This window comes from Ursus maritimus, unplaced genomic scaffold (assembly GCF_017311325.1).
Source record: "Ursus maritimus isolate PB19 unplaced genomic scaffold, ASM1731132v1 scaffold_12, whole genome shotgun sequence".
Classification (NCBI taxonomy): domain Eukaryota; kingdom Metazoa; phylum Chordata; class Mammalia; order Carnivora; family Ursidae; genus Ursus; species Ursus maritimus.
The window spans coordinates 70,368,672-70,385,465 of NW_024423564.1; the positions used below are offsets into that span (position 1 = coordinate 70,368,672).

The 16,794-nt window shown below is 47.3% G+C and overlaps 1 protein-coding gene across 1 annotated transcript; it reads right to left on the reverse strand.

Annotated features, from left to right (window-relative positions):
- Positions 1-8,136: 8,136 nt before the first annotated feature.
- On the reverse strand, positions 8,137-14,171 carry ZNF691 (zinc finger protein 691). The gene is made up of 2 exons (XM_008699339.2): positions 14,044-14,171; positions 8,137-9,619 (listed from the first exon to the last, which is right to left on the reverse strand). Exon 2 carries the CDS (start codon positions 9,608-9,610, stop codon positions 8,756-8,758), a length of 855 nt encoding a protein of 284 aa, XP_008697561.2. The 5' UTR covers positions 9,611-9,619; positions 14,044-14,171; the 3' UTR covers positions 8,137-8,755.
- Between the last annotated feature and the right edge of the window lie 2,623 nt (positions 14,172-16,794).

Below are 16,794 nucleotides of genomic sequence, written 5' to 3' on the forward strand. Positions count from 1 at the left end.
TAAATTTGGTTAAGCCTTGTTTTGTGGCCTAACATGTGATTTATCCTAGGGAATGTTCCATGTACACGTGAGAATAATGTGCATTCTGCTGATGTTAGGTGGAATATTCTGTATATACATGTTAGGTCCATTTGGCTTGTGTTGTTCAGACCTGTTTCCTTATTGATCTTCTGTCTGGTTGTTCTAGCCATTATTGAAAGTGGGGTATTGAAATATCCTACTTTTATTGTGTTACAGTCTATTTTTCTCTTCAGTTCTGACAATGTTTGTTTCATATGTTTGGGTGCTATAATGTTCAGTCAGTACATATTTGTAAATCTTATATTCTCTCTGGTGAACTGGCCCTTTTATTATTATATAATGTGCCTCTTTGTCTCTTGTGACAGTTTTTTACTTAAAGTCTGTTTTATCTGATATAAATATGGCCATTTCTGCTCTCTTGGTTACTAATTGCATGGAATCTTTTTCCTTCTTTTCGTTTTCACCCTATGTGTATCTTTATATGTAAAGTGGATCTCCTATAGACAGTATATAGTTGGGTATAATTGGGTTTTTTTTTTTTAATCCATTCAGACACTCTGTGTCTTTGAGGAGCTTATCCATTTATATTTAGAGTAATTAAAAGGGAAAGACAATTGGCATTTTGTTCATTGCTTTCTGTCTGTCTTGTAGCTATTTTGTCCCTGGTTTCCTCTTTCTGCCTTCCTTGTATATTGTTGACTTTTTGTATTCACATGCTTTGAATCCTTTCTCATTTTCTTTTGTGTATCTTCTCTAGGTATTTGTGTGTGTGTGGTTACCATAGGGCTTACACAAAACATCTTATGATAATCTGTTTTAAGCTGGTAACAACTTTAACCATATGCAAAACGCAACTCTTTTCATCTCTCCACCCCCAGCATTGTTACTAATGTCACAAATTACATCTTTATATAATTTATTATATCCATTAACATAGTTTTATAGTCATAGTTGTTTTTATGCTTTTGTCTTTTAAATTCTATATCAGAACTAAAAGTGTTTTTTGCAATACCATTACAATATTAAAGTATTCTCTATTTGTCTTTTTTTTTTTACATTTACTAACAAGCTGTATATTTTTATATGCTTTCATGTTTCTGTCTAGCACCCTTTTGTTCCAACTTGTGAACTCCCATTAGCATTTCTTGGTAGGCAGGTCTAGTGGATGAAATCCTTCAGCTTTTGTTTATCTGGAAAGTGTTTATTTCTCCGTTTTTGAAGGATGATTTTTCCAGATATAATATTCTTGGCTGGCAGGTTTTTTCTCTCAGCACCTTGAATATGTTATCTTGCTCACGTCTGGCCTGTAAGGCTTCTGCTGAGAATACAGCAGGAATCTCATGGGAGCTCCCTGTCTGTAGTGAGCTGCTTTTCTCTTGCCACTTTTCAAGACTCTCTGTCTTTGACTTTTGACAGTTTGATTATAATTTGTCTTGATGGGAGCCTCTTTGGAGTCATCATACTTAGAGTCTATGGAGTGTCTTGAGATTGTATATCCTTCGTCATTACTTCTTTAAGTGCTCTGCCCCTTTCTCTCTCATCTCCTTCTGGAACTTCGATAATGCACACATTGGTTGGCTTTGTGATACCCTATAAATCCCTTAGGCTTTCTTCACTTTTCTTCATTCTTGTTAGTTTTTGTTCCTCTGACACAATAATCTCAAATAACCGGTCTTTGAGTTCACTGATTCTTTCCTGTTTGGTTAAGTATGTTGTCAACCCCCCCTAATGAATTTTTCAGCTCAGCTATTGTATTCTTCAGCTCTGGAATTTGTTTGGTTCTTTTTTTCCTTAATTAATTTATTTGAGAGAGAGAGCTAGCGAACACAAATTGTGGGGAGCAGTAGAGGGAGAGAGAAAATCCCAAGCAGGCTCCACACTCAGCACAGAGCCTGATGCAGGGCTTGATCTCACGACCCTGGGATCATGACCTGAGCTGAAATCAAGTTGGACACTTAACTGACTAAGCCACCCAGGAGCCACTGTTTGGTTCTTTTTCTGTAGTTTCTCTTTCTTGATATTCTCATTTTATTCATGTATTATTTTTCAGAGTTTTGTACAGACTGGCTTCCCATAGGGGAAAACCTTTAATAATCAGACTGGCTAGAGATTCTGGGATTTCTGAAAACTTTTTTAGTGGATGCAGTTTCTCTGAGCTTATGCTCTAATTTCCCAATTAGAGGTTTGCTAGTTTCTTTTTTCAGGCGTTCATATTCTCTTGCTCCCTCTGGTGCCTATTTGTGGTACTGCAGGTTCTCTGGTGTAGAGCATGATGCCACCCCGCTCAGTGACATCCAAAAGTGTATGTTGTGCTCAGTGACAGCCAAAGTACTTTGTACTCAGTGGCATCAAAAGTATTTTGTTTCCCTACCAGTACCCCAAATCAAGTAAGATAAAAACCAGTTCCTTGGGCAGCCTTCAGAAAATCCAGACAATTGGATACATGGTTCATTCTTCCCCTGCCTTTCTTACCACCCCCCACCCCCCACCCCCGGGAAGAACTACCTGCGCTGAGCTCTGCTATAGGTATCTGGAGTTCTCATAAAGGTATTTTGGCCCATATTTTGTTGTTAAGTCGCTGTCTCTGTTGGGCAGTAAAGGCTGAGACTTCCTAGTCCACCATCTTGGTGACATCGCTGCCTCATCTCCTTATAATGTGGTATTTCACTGAATCTAAACTAGCATCAATATTGGACATATTCCAGTTTGGGAGATGTTGAAATGTGGGGGTGGGGAATGACCAATGGCAATGTAAGACACCATCTGTAATAAGATATGCCACAGTCTTGTTATGGCAGATACTCACCTCTAAGTGTTAGGGTAAAAGGTTAAGTTGCTGTAAAAAAAGAAAGAAAGAAAGAGAGAGAGAGAGACTGAGAGAGAGACCCAACAAAGCAATGGCTTGGAGTACAGAAAAATATGTTTCTCATTAATAGTTGTGAAGCGTCCAGGCATGTGAGCGGGACAGCACTGCTGCATGCCAAGTTCAAGAACACACTTCCTTTCATCCCGTTGCCCTGCCGCCCACTAGGACATAATTATAATTATACTAAAAAATTGTTTATTGTTTACCTACAAAATTCAAATTTAATTGGGTGTCCTGTGTTTTATCTGGCAAATTGACACTAGGGCACTACATTGTCTGCAACTGTCAGAGCTGGGTTCCCGCAGGTTACGACGAGTGAAAGGGAGGAAGAAAATGAGGGGAAGACATGTCTGCTTTCCTGAGGGCTAAGCACAGAAATGTCACATACCATTTCTGCTCATCTTCCAATGACAAGAACTTACGTTATATGACTATACCTAACTGCAAAGGAGGCTGGGAAATGTTGGTTAGCTCAGTGCTGCAACAAAATCAGAGAACAGATTTTGGAGGATGACCAGCGGTCCTCAGCAAAAGAACCTTCTGTGTGATTTATTTCTTCTTTCCTTATCTGTATGTTTGCTCTACATCGTAGGGGCTTTTCTTGATGTTCTCTTCCGAGTGCTCTCTTGAGTATCTTATTTTAGCTGTCATATGTTTACTTTCCAAAAGCTACTTCCTATTTTCCAACTGTTCCTTTCCACTAGCAACCTTTCTTGTTTTATGGAGGTAGTATCTTCCCAGATCTTCCTGGGGATATAATTAGAATTTTTAAAGATTCTGCTGCTCCATTATAACTTTCTGTTGTCTGGAGTCACTTATTCTATTTACCTTGTCTCTCTCTTTCATGCTTCTAGCTGTCTTCTTAACTCTGGTGTTCCCCATTGACTGTTTATGGAATAACAGACCAAGTTGATTCATCTCAGTAATTGAGTTGGTTCCCTCTGTTGCTGTGTATTTCCTCTGTTGCTGTATGTTTCCCTGAAAGGTCACCCTCTTGAACAGGAAAGCTGAGTGGAGTCTTCTGGAAGGCTTTTCTGTAGTGTGAGTGGACGGGTCATTGTTGGGGGATGAGGTGGGAAGAGGGTTTGTAAATGTCACGATGACAAAAGTTTTATTCTGGGGTATCAATGCTATACTAACCATACCAGATTTCTCGAGATTTATTGAATTTCTATAGAATGAGCCTTCTGGGGTCCTGCTGTTTTGTGTTTTATTTTTGTCTGGAGGTAAGCATCAGTTACTCTCCACTCTGGAGACAAGAGTAAGCTGACTGGTGCAGCTGCAGACAGACCTTCTACAAATTCTGCAGTTTTTAGACCCACTTTTCATGTCTGTCATCAGTCTGTCACCTGCCAGCCATGAACTCGGAGCCTCTCTGTGGTTTTGCCAGGAAGACTGGCTCTCACTTCCATCGCCTGAATTCTGGGCTGTGGCCTCCTCCACTCTGCTGAGTCATCAGTGTGTGTCATCTAGTTTTAGAAATTGCTGGAGTCTCCGCACCTGCCACCCCTCTTCCCTGCCATTTTCTTTGCTGTTATGTTTCGATTCCTTTTATGTTATTTTAGTGAGTCTCAGAAGGAAAGGGAAACAATCACTTTTGCTCAGACTAGGGTCTTAAACCTTTAATACGCTTACATACTTCGTGACTCTCCAAAGGTATTTATTGGTTTATTTTTACAACTGCTTTATGAGGTATGTTGTTAAATGGTGAGGCCTTTGTTCTGCTGAGCTCCTTGATGTGTTTGTGTATGCAAACTGGCATCAGAAGCTGAGGAAAACCAAACAGCTTTTTATAATAGAGTAAAAAGATGGGGCACCTGGGTGGCTCAGTCGATTAAAGTGCCCAACTCTTGGTTTCGACTCAGGTCATGATCTCAGCGTCCTGAGATCAAGCTCCATGTTGGTCTAAAGCATGGAGTCTGCTTGAGATTCTTTCCCCTCCTGTCTCCCTTCCCCTCTGCTCCTTCCCCTGCTCTCTCTCTCTCTCTCTCCAATAAATAAATAAATAAATAAAATCTTTATAATAGACTAAAAGAATCTGCAGTTTCCAGGGCAGTTGGGAGAGGATGGGGGCAGCAATAGGAGGGAAGAGAGGAAGCTAGGTATATGCCATGATGGGAGCCCCTCCCCAAGACTTCCAGTCTCTCAAAATGATTCTAAACTTACAGAATGCTTGGTATGGCAGAATTTCTTGGGGAAGCCAATGAAGATGCTTAGTTCTGTGACAGGGCTGACAGGGACAAAACAGCGGCTTGTACACTCCTAGGAACCTCAGGCAAGAGGAGACCATGAGAGTATGAATCTCGGGGATCTGCAGAAATTGTTTGGAAGGTTTGGACTTTTCCATTCTGTGGAACTGGCAAGGCTCTGAGGCAAACATACAGAGTTCTCTATGGGTCAGGAGGGCCCCAACCAGTGCTTGGCGTATTTCCAACTTACCTAATCCCCCTTTAGTTCATCCTCTACACTAGCCTGAATGATCATGCCATTCCCCGGCTTGAAAATTCTGTTGTCTACAGTCCAAAATTCTTTACCCTGGCATCCAACACCCTTCACAATCTGGTCCCTGACTACCTACCAGCTTCATCTCCTCCTCACAGGACACTGATTACATCAAGTGTTTCAGTGTTCCTTAAAACACCAAGCCTTCCCTCCCATCTGAAATAATCTTCTTCTTCTTTGCCTACTAAGCACCTACTCACTCAAGACCAGGCTCAATCGTCGTCTCACCTTCTCCTTCCCTGCAAAGAGTTAGCCATTCCCAGCTGTGTTCTTCCAACACCCGGTTCTGAGGAGTTTGTCTTCTTCAGAGTGTCCTGCAGGAAGGACTGTCTTATTCAGTTTTGGACCCCAGTGTCCAGTACAGGCCAGTTTAGGGCCCTCCCCTGGGCTCCCTGAGCACCCTGGGTACAACCGTAATGACACCTATCATCCTGCACTGCGCCTCTGGGTTTGCGTGCCAATCTCCTGCCCTAAGAAGACGAAGAGAATGAAAGAGGAAATTAGGGAGGTTAACAAAAAAGGAAGTCAGAGAGTGACTAAGTGGACTAGTCGGGACTCAAAGGTCTGGACCAACATAGAAACCCTAGCCTATGAACTTGGATCAAAAAGGGGCAAGTCAGATGGGCCAGCAAGTCATGTCCCGAGATCAAACAAGTCCCTAGTACATTGGTCCTGGGTCTTCCTGGCAGCAGAGACTCCCAGAAAGTCACAGCAATTGTCACTAAGGCTCCAGGTCTGGAAGGATAATATCAAGCTCCCCAGAGAGGGGACTAGTAGGCCTAACTTGGTATTGGGTATAATGAAGATTGTGGCCTTGGAGTCCCACATACCCGATTTGAATCCCAGCTTAACCATTGGGTTAGGTCACTGAACCTCTCAGATTTGTCTTCTCTCAAAAATGGGGACACTACCACCTTACAGGATAATTATGGAGTTCAGAGATAATAGATGCATGAGAACTGGTGCTCAGTGGTGTCTGATGGCAACTTTAACTATTAGGGAGTGTGCCAATTCATACAGGCAAGTTTGGGTCACTATATGTTTAAAATATCTGTATGCAGTTTTTCAAGGAGCAGGAAAATGTGTATGTATAAAAGTGCTTTGTAGAATCCAGAAACATTAATTCAAAGGGATACAGGCACCCCTATGTTTATAGCAGCATTATCTACAATAGCCAAATTATGGAAACAGCCCACGTGCCCATCAATTGATGAATGGATAAAGATGTGGTGTATATATACAATGGAATATTATTCAGCCATAAAAAAGAACGAAATCTTGCCATATGCAACAACATGGATGGAGCTAGAGAGTATAACGCTAAGGGAAATAAGTCAGTCGGAGAAAGACAAATACCACGATTTCACTCATATGTGGAATTTAAGAAACAAAACAGACGAGCAAAGGGGAAAGAAAAGAGAGAGGCAAAGCAAGAAAGAGACTCTTAACTACAGACAACAAACCGGAGGGGAGGTGGCGGGGTGGGGGGTGGATGAAGCAGGTTAAGGAGATTAAGGAGTGCACTTGTGATGAGCACCGGGTCATTAAAATAAAAGCTTTTTAAAAAAGTGCTTTGTAAACTGCAGTGTCCTACATATGTCAAGGAATTGTTTGGGAAGTCTTTGATAGCTGGAAAAAATACAGGCTTTGGATTTAGGCAGAAATAGGTTCAGTTCCTGACCCTGCCATTTACTTGCCAAGTAATCTCGGGTAAGTCGCTTTCTGTCAGCCTGTTTCTCCAACTGTCCTATGGGGGTAATTCTTACTTCCCGGCTTACGTGAGAATGCAACATGATGTGTATGAAGCTCCTAGCACATCCCTCCCTGGGTGGGTGGCAGGATCCCATATGATAGGTTAGGTTATGGGTGGTGTCAGAATCATATTCTGGCAATTAGCTACAATGAAGAAGGCCCCTCACTCTGGAAGAGCACAACCTGATTGGCAAGAGATGTAGAGAAGGGTCTTCTGTATTTGTAGGGAGGAAATCTGGGTGAACATTAAACTGCCCGGCGGAAAACACTGAAATCTGCACGTGCAGCCAGGCCTAAACCAGGAGGGCAGGAAGCTGGAAGGACCCCTGCCAAGCTGTCCCAGCCCTGGGCACTAAATTATTGCCACTAAAGGCAAAGACTCCCATTATGGGTTCGTCCCAGCCCTCACCCCCTACTCCCTGACACGATCATTTTTCCAAAGCACAAGTGTCAATCAGGAATCTAAAGGAGAAAAGCTTCTCAGACGCGGCACTGACTTCCCACGGAGCAAATGGTCCAGGGCCACATCCAGAGGCCATCCCAGCTCCCACTTCCAGGGACTCACTTGGTCCCAGGCCAGCCCCTAAGTGGCTCCCCCTTCCGAAGCCACTGGGTGCAACCAATGGGAAGAGCATCAGCTCAGAATCGAGGGAGGCCCAAGTGTGAACTCTGGCTCCACCACACCCCTGCTGCATGACTTGACTTCTCACTGTGTCCTCCTCTGATTCCCTTGAGGGCTGCTGTGCCCGCTCACGGAGACAAAGATGTCAATGACACCTGTAGAATCTAGAGCAGATGTGGATGCTCGGTTAGTGTCCCTTCCTTTCCTCTTGTCTTCCTCCTCAAAGGCCCCAGAGACTCAGCCTGCTTTCCTCTGCTTTTCAGAGCAGCCACCCATTCTCCTTCCTGGGATTCAGCCCCCTTCCAGAGAGGCTGCAGGGCGACCAGCTCCCCAGCTCCCACTTCCTTGATGCCCCAAATAAGTACACAGGTCCTTTTCATTGAAGGATTTTACTGCTAATCACTCTGGGAACAGATGCGGGGGAGGGGGGGAACAAGTCACAAACATGGGGACTGTGAAGGTCCCTGGATCGTGGCTCCCTGAGGGCTTCCCTTTCGTTCCTAAGGCAGGACCAGACCTCTTCTCCAGGCCAAGGAGGCCCCTTCCATTGGGAAGGCCGCTCCTCCCAGCACAGGCAGGGCACAGCAGATGGGAACCGACGGCCCCCACAGTATGCCCTAAGCAGTTCATATACGATTTGGAGGACCTTCAGACAGTGATGCCCACCTCACAGGTACTTCCTCAAAGGCCAGGGGATGGTGGCCCTAATGACACGAGCATGTGCTAAGCCTACCCTACTTCTGCTTCATCCCAAGGACATGAAGCCAAGACTGGATCCCCCAAACTTTCCAAGGCAAGAAATTGGCCTGGAAAGCAGCAAGGATTTTTACTCGAGTCCCTTCTCGGGACTTCCCGGAGATCCTGGCTTCAGAGGCAACAGGAAACCATCCTCCCAAGTGGGATGAGGGGCTTGAGGTCGAGGGGGCGGCAGCAGATCCTACAGATGTTCCTACGCTAGGCTGGGTCTCTCCGCCTCTGTCCCTCATTGTCCTTCAGCTGGAGTCTTTCCCAGCCTGCTCTCCCATGTGCGTTTTCTGGTGGCGGATGAGGTTTGAGCTCCGGGAGAAGTGTTTCCCGCACAGAGTGCACCAGTAGGGCTTCTCCCCTCTGTGGGTCCTCTGGTGTGCTCCAAAGTTGGAGATGTCGCTGAAGGTCCGCCCGCACTCGGCGCACTCGTAGGGCCTCTCGCCTGTGTGCGTGCGGTGGTGCACACCGAAGCTGGAGCTGTTGCTGAAGCTCTTCCCGCACTCACAGCAGATGTAGGGCGCGGGCTCCAGGTGGGTCCGGCGGTGCACGGCCAGCGTGGCGCTCTGGCTGAAGCTCTTGCCACAGATGTCACAGCGGTACGGCCGCTTGCCCAGGTGGTCTTGCTGGTGCGTGGTGAGGTCCGAGCGCCGCCGAAAGCTCTCCTGACACTTGGGACATTTGTAGTGCTTCTCTTCCAGGTGGATCCGCTCGTGCCGGATGCGGTTGGAGCTTCTCGAGAAGCTCTTGCCGCATTCCGAGCACTTGTAAGGCTTCTCGCCGGTGTGGATGCGCTGGTGTGTTCTCAGGTTGGAGGTGTTATTGAAGGTTTTCCCACACTGGGCACAGATGAAGGGCTTCTCATCGGTCTCGGGCCTCGGGTGAGCCACGGGGCCCCCGGGCTCTCCAGCGGGGACAGTGACTTTCTGCCATGGCTTTTTGGGATGGATCTCTTGCGGACCCTCTTTTGGGCTCTCTTGCCCGTGCTCTTTCTCCCCATCTGGGATCTGAAAACCCTCTGAGTCATCCGCTCTCCAGGGCTTCCCCCATTCCCCTTCCTCGGGCAGGTGCTGCTCTGGACTCTGCTCCTTCTCACTGCCCATTTCTGAACCCTGAGAATGACACAAATGGCCAACATCTTTATTCCTGGGGTCAGGCTCGACCACAGGGAACCCTGGTTCTGGCCGAAGGGGCGTACACCTTCCCCATGCAACCATCCATCAGAAATAACCTTAACTAACGGGAATACTTAGAGAGAATGCCTTTACTTAACAACTCTCAAGTGACCAACTGCCACAGATATTTAAAGGTACCCATGGGAGTGAAAAGAAGGCATCACTCTTGTCCACTCCCAACAGCTGGTTGTGCCATGTGAATAATGTCACTCTTCTTAATGCCACTAAGCAATGACAGCTAGACCCTAATCCGTGTGCAGGTGAAGGAGCTTCCAGTTGGGGACGATTCCATTTCCCTGCCTAACTCCAAGCTAACGGAAACTCCTTTTGCGTTTAATCTCTTTTGAAAAAGCTTCCTTAAAAGTATCCATTTGCCTGCTTTCAAAATGAACAGAACCTCTCATTCTGGAGGCTCTGCCAGTTGTTTAAAGGCCCAGCCGTGAATTCTCTTAAATGTTCCAACAGCCTTCCCTTCCCCAGACCAGGGCCTGGCCTAGCGACTAAGGGTGAACGTCGGGGCCCTCCGAGACCTACCGCAGGGCCTGGCCTCTGTGACTGGTCAATGTCCACTTCCACTCTCCAATACCACAGACACCATGTCACACACACACGCACACACACTCACACCAAACACACAGCTGTACTCACATACCACAGTCACACATACATAGCCACACACAGACACAGACACGCATGACACACACTCGCACACACCTATAACTACACACAGCCACACACACCACATACACACACACGGCCCTCCCAAACATATAGCCACGTATGTAGCTACACAATCACACACACAGCCGTATTCGCACCCCACACAAAATCACACACACATACACAGCCCCCACACACTCACATGCCCCTACAGAGACACACAGACACAAACCACACTCTCTCCCACGCACACAGCTACACATACACACTGCCAACTTAGGCAAACATCGACAAATGCTCGCTGGGCTACACAGACTCTGAATTCCTACAGCCCGGGACAGGCAACGAGGGGACAAGTACTTCTGCCGAGTGTGGTGCTTCCTCTGGGCCCTAAAGCACTAGTGGCACTTCGGAAGGCCCAGCGGGCTGGTGCAGACACCGTGCAGTGACACGAGCAAGGGACGAGGGGCAGAAGCACAGGCTGTGACAGGACAGCGGGGGGAGAAAATGACAGAATTCCTTCAAGTCAGCAAGTGTCTCTGAACACACAACAGCAGTCATGGAAGGGACACTGACTCCATTTAGGGCTGGATCCCGACGGTGACACACACTGCAGAACTGTGCAAATTATTCAAGCCCTCTGAGCCTCAACTTCCACATCGCTAACACCATGACACCCGCCTATACTGCAGAACCCCGGCGGGGGGATGCCTCCAGTGTGCTCAGGGTGCTGTGTGGCGGGCACGAGTGACGCCGCAATGACAGCTACCACGACCATGGTGGAGGACACTGTATCCCAGCCCGGCACAGATTACAAGAGTGAAATAAGATTCCTTATGTGATCTTGTTAGGAAAGAAAAAAAAATTTTTAATTAAAAAAACAGTACAAGAGGGGGCGCCTGGGTGGCACAGCGGTTAAGCGTCTGCCTCCCGCTCAGGGTGTGATCCTGGCGTTATAGGATCGAGCCCCACATCAGGCTCCTCCGCTATGAGCCTGCTTCTTCCTCTCCCACTCCCCCTGCTTGTGTTCCCTCTCTCGCTGGCTGTCTCTCTCTGTGTCAAATAAATAAATAATATCTTTAAAAAAAAATAAAATAAAAAAATAAAAAACAGTACAAGAAAAAAAATGGTATGAGGTTCTATATAATCTAAAAAGTGAGATACAGACAGAGCCTCAAATCTTCGAGTGGAGGCCAGTAAATTTTTCTGGAAAGAGCCAGACAGTAAATATTTAGTAAATATTTGGGACCATAGGATCTCTGTTGCAACCACTCAACTCTGCTCTCGTATCATAAAAGCAGCCACAGATAATACATAAAGGAACAAGCGTGGCTGTGTTCCAATAAAACTTTATTTAAGACAAAGAGAGGTGAACTACAGTTTACCAATCCCTGTTAGAGAGTGTTTCTTGAAGAATCTAGTTAAGAGATGTGAAGGAGGCTTGTTTCACTCTCAAAAATGCAAGTAAACATTAGAAACAATTTATTCCCTGATACTTACTGTTTCCTGACAATCCTTTTAAAAATCACAACCCCATTCCCACACTCCCAGTCCCCATACCCCACAGCACTTCTCACCTGCTAACATTCTATTTATTTCTTATGTCTCTTACGTAGTGTCTGCCTCCCCTGCTAAAACTAAGTACCACGAGGGGCAGGGTCTTTGTTCTCTAGTGTAACCCAAACTCCTCAAGTAGTGACAGTCACATAGCGTAGATCCTTAATCAAGTCGTGGAAGGAGCTGAGTGAAGGCCGGGCCTGCGTCCAGAACCCATGTCATGCTTACGTGTGTCTGTCTCACCCACCGTTCCCCAGAAATCTGCCTACTCTTCCACCTTCACACACCCATAGAAGCTTGTGCACTCTTGCTTTTACACTGATTTGCAATGATCTTTTAACATATCTGTTTCCACTAGCAGGTTATAAGCAATTTGAGGGCAGAGACTGGGTCATTTTGGCAATCTCTCCCCAGCATGAGGCACTGCTCAAATGTTTTCTCAATGTATGAGTCAATGGATATGATCCGAATTCAGTCCCCAGCCCTGCCCACCCCACCTAGGACTCCAGTTCCTCCCTCCATGCAGGGGGCTACCTGGCCCCCACGCACATCCAATCCTCTATTCTAAGAACCTGCAATAGACCAGGCTGTGCTTCTACTCAGGACTGAAGGCTGGATCAAAATAAGAGCAAAAAGATTTAGGACTATGGTTACTACCCTCGGTTGATGGCACAGCACAGGGAAATAGGCCATGAACTCCAGAAACTGGCATGCAGTGCAGAGGGTTCAGTTCTGGGGGGTCAGGAACTGTGCCATAGTCACCTGTGTATCCACTCCTCAATGCCTCGCACAGCAGCTGGCATACCATACAGGAACTGACAATCATAAACATTTCTGAAGCTCATACTAAGTGCTAAGCCCTGGACTGAACACTATATGCAAATCATGTCATTTCATTTTCACAGCTTGTTTTAGAGATGAGGAAACTGAGGCTCAGAGAAACTGTAACTTGCCCCAGGGCACACAGCAAGTGAGTGGCAGAGCTGGGACCTATGCCCTCCACTCCAAAGCCAGTGCTTTCAGGCACGACACTAGTACTGGAGAGAAGGAGGGAGGAAAAGAGGGAAGGAGGGGGGAAGGGAGATGGGAGCCTGGGGGGCAGGGGCAGCGGGAAGGGAAGGACGAAGGCATAAGAACAGTGCCCAAGGGAGTTCAGATGACACAGGCCTGTCTCCCTGAAGAGATCAGGGAGCATGGAAAAGGCGGTATCTGAGTTAGGACTTGCAAGATGGGTGAGCAAGATTGGAACTTGGAGAGATGGGGAGCCTACTATGTACCTAGAACACAGTGGCAGGTCAAGTACAGATGCACATTGGAAAGATTTGGGAGAGAAGGGCCCATCCGGCTTGCCTTCCCATGAGGCTCAGAGGTACAGGACCCAGGGTGGAAGGAACTGGGGCATGGAGAAGCGGCCAGGGCTAAGAAGGAAGAGCCAAGAAGATAGGGCTGGTGATCACGGATGCTGAAGGTCAAGGGCCTGGGTTAAAGTGAAGAGGCCAACCTGAAAAGTCGTATGAAGAGCCAAAGTTCGGGGTCTTTAGGGTCAAGTCAAGGGGTAGGGGTGGGGGCTGATGCGGAGAGAGGAGCTTAAAAAGACCAGGGACAAGGTGTTGAAGAACAGGGAACTCTACCGGGTGGCTGCATAACGGGTCAGACAAGAGGGGGGCCAAAGGGGTCAGAGGGTCCGGGGGAGAGGGGCAGGGGAGAGGAGGCACAGGCTGCAATCAAAGGTGTCAGGAGACCGGGGCCCGAGAGGCTGGGTTGTGAGCAGCGGGGAGAAGCCTATGGCGAAGTCGAGGATACGCGCGTCCTAGAGCATAGGTCTGGGTTTTGAGAAGCCGGACGGCTTGTGAGGGCGGGGTGGGAGAGGGGGAGGGGCTGGCCCCCAAAGTGTGGTCGGCGCTGGGGGTGCTGGACTGAAAGGCCAACAGGAGGGCCTGTGGGGAGGGGCTGGGGCAGCCGCCCGGCCGCGCGGGCCAGGGGTCGGGGCGAGGGGACCACCGGGTCTCATTTGCTCCCCACCGGGTCCAAGGAGCAAAGCCACGGCCTCTAACTCCCCGGAGGAAGGGAGGGGGCCGTGCTCAGAGTTACCCGCGAAGCCGCGTCCGCCTCCCCCCGCGACCTCGGGCCCAACCCGGACCCACCTCGCTCCCGCCGCTCCGTCAGGGACAGCACCGCCTCGGTGGGCCGCGGGAGGAGCCGGAGCCGGAACCCAGAGAGGACCCGCCCTACCTCTCCAGGATTGGTTCCTAAGGGAGACCCTTCCTTCCCACTGGCTGTACTGGCTGCCACAACGCAAGAAACCCAGGCTGGTTCGCCAATAAGCTTTGGCCTCGTGCAAGGCCTGCTGGGAGTTGTAGTCCTGAGGAAGCGCATAGAGTCCGAGAAGGAATTTGCGAAGTTTAGAACTGAGCGGCGGAGACTGAGTTCCCTTCCAAGGTCCTCGGATTTCCTTCCACGTTCACGCATTAAAAGCCCAACGTGCGGGGGCCACCGGTGTGGCCAGTAGTAGAATACGTAGAGCTAACCTGCACGACCTCCAAGGGATCGTAAACTCAGTTTCTTCTTTGCTTTGAGTTGGTGGCATTTGACGGTCCTGTAGATATCCCGTGAAGTCTTGAGTCCCGCGCTTTACTCGAGGTTTGTAATTTAAAGTTAAAGGATTGTAGAACTAGAAGGGAGATTAAAGATCAACCAACCCAATCCGTTTGCCAGAGAATCTAAACGTTCCCTGTATGAGGAGCTGCCCCTGGGTCTCCCAACGCTCCTGCACAGGGATTTTCCGGGTCCTACCCGGATAAACCTGACCGTCCTTTCATCAAGCCGGCACAATAAGACTTCCAAGGTATAGCCAGGATGAGGGGTTTTTTTTTTTTCAAGTTTTACTTAAAACAAAAGAAGAAGAAGAAGTCTAATAGAATATTCTCATATCTGCACAGTATTTCAGTGCAAAGAGCAAAGAATATTATCTTCAGAGCTAGATAAACTAGATTTATAATCCCAGTTCTACCGCCTAGCCATTTGGAGCACCATTTTCCTTCGCCTTAAAATCCCTGGCAGAATTGTTTAAAGGATTAAATGAGTTAAAGCTTCTGCTTCCACAAATACCAGTTCTCTTTCCTGCTGGTAAATTCTCTTGGGTGCAGCCAGTGCGAACAATGGGAATTCGTTTTAAGATTAAGACACTCAGGAAAGTATGTTTGAAACGGAGTATGAATGAGTAAAATATAAATACACCCCCACATACACTATTGCTTATGAATTGATATAAATGAAATACCGAGAAGGCAGATCAGAAATAAAACTGTGGCTTTATTTCTAACTGTGGTTAAAGCTTGCTTGGGTAGGTTCAAGGCTGTTCAAAAACCAGTCCCATAAGGTGTTTTCCTATTACCAGTGCAAAGCCTCTCCCCACAACTGCTCATTCATCATGCCACACAACAAATATCAAACTTTTATTTAAGAACTGTACAAAAGCAAACAAAAAATTTCACCCATTAATTGTGACAGTTAAATTTATATATCAACTTGACGAGGCTACAGGGTGCCCAGACATTTGGTCAAACATTATTCCGTTCCTGTGAGGGTGTTTTGAGATGAGATTAACATTTAAATTGGTAGAATGAATAAAGTAGATTGCTCTCCCTATTATGGGTGGGCCCCATCCAATCGGTTGAAGGCCTGAATAGAACCAAAAAGCAACCCTCCCCCTAGTAGGAGAGAATTCTTCCTGCCTGACAGTCTTCAGCCTGGGACATCGACTTTTTTTTTCCCCCTATCTTCAGACTCCAATGGAAATACTGATTCTTCCTGGGTCTCAAGCCTGGAACTACGCCATTGGCTCCCCTGCGTCTGCAGCTTGCTGACTAACCCTGCAGATCTTGGGACATGCCAGCCTCCAAAGTCATGTGAGCCAATTCCTTATAACAAATCTCTTTATACATATAAATATAACAAATATATACTGGCCCGGAGGACCCTAACTATTACAGGCACTAACAGAACTTCTGACAGAAAGATCCCGTTTCTGTTGGGTAGAACTGTGTTCTCATGTACAAACTGGTATCAGCCAGTATCTCCGCAGAGGCCCGATCACATATGTGGAATGACTTGAAAGTGAGTAGGCTTCTTTCTGCAATCCACGCCAAAAAATGAGGTTCATGATTTTAACCTCAGACGTGAGCTACCAACTTCCTGCTCGAAATCAGTACTCTGACGTAGGAGGCTGTTTGCTACACAAATAGTCAAGTCCTCTAGGGTAATGGTCTTATGGAAAACAAACAAACAAAAAAAAGCCTCTGCGCTGTTGGTTAAAACTGCCGCTTTTCTGGCTGGACTTCTCTAAATCCCAGGAGGAGATTCGAAAGGGCCGGGGGGACAGACAGACCCATCCACGGCTGTCTGTCCAAGGCCATGCCCAGATGGGCTGCGCGTCTGCAGCTGGGAGTCCCAGCTCCCTGACTGCGCTCTTGAGGCTTTTCGGGACTGTGGCTACCACGTTTGAGATCCCCGCACCTGGTGAGCATCAGGAGGTAAGCTAGCTTTGAAGACTGTACGTTAGCTCTAGACGTCAGGAAACTACGCTGTAAACGAGCATCGAGGACACAGAAAGGGATGGCATGTTTACCCCTCCAGCTTTCCCGCCCCGTGTTCCAGGAGAAAGAAGGAAGAGCATGTGACCCAAAACATGTTTACTTTTAAAAAGCTGGCTTTGGGAGCTAGAAGTCTGCACTCAGAGAAGGGAAAAAAGCCATTCTGGAGGGGACAAGAGAGAAGTCAGGGACTAGGCACCATAACTTCAGGACTAAAAGGTCAAGTGCAGGATGAGGCAGGGTGAAGTTCCTCTAAATAGCTCCTCGAGCAGAGAACCCCTGTATCTCGGTGACACACATTCA

Bases quoted from the DNA above. Each gene is read 5' to 3' on its own strand.
- ZNF691 (XM_008699339.2), bottom strand. From the start codon at position 9,610: ATGGGCAGTGAGAAGGAGCAGAGTCCAGAGCAGCACCTGCCCGAGGAA.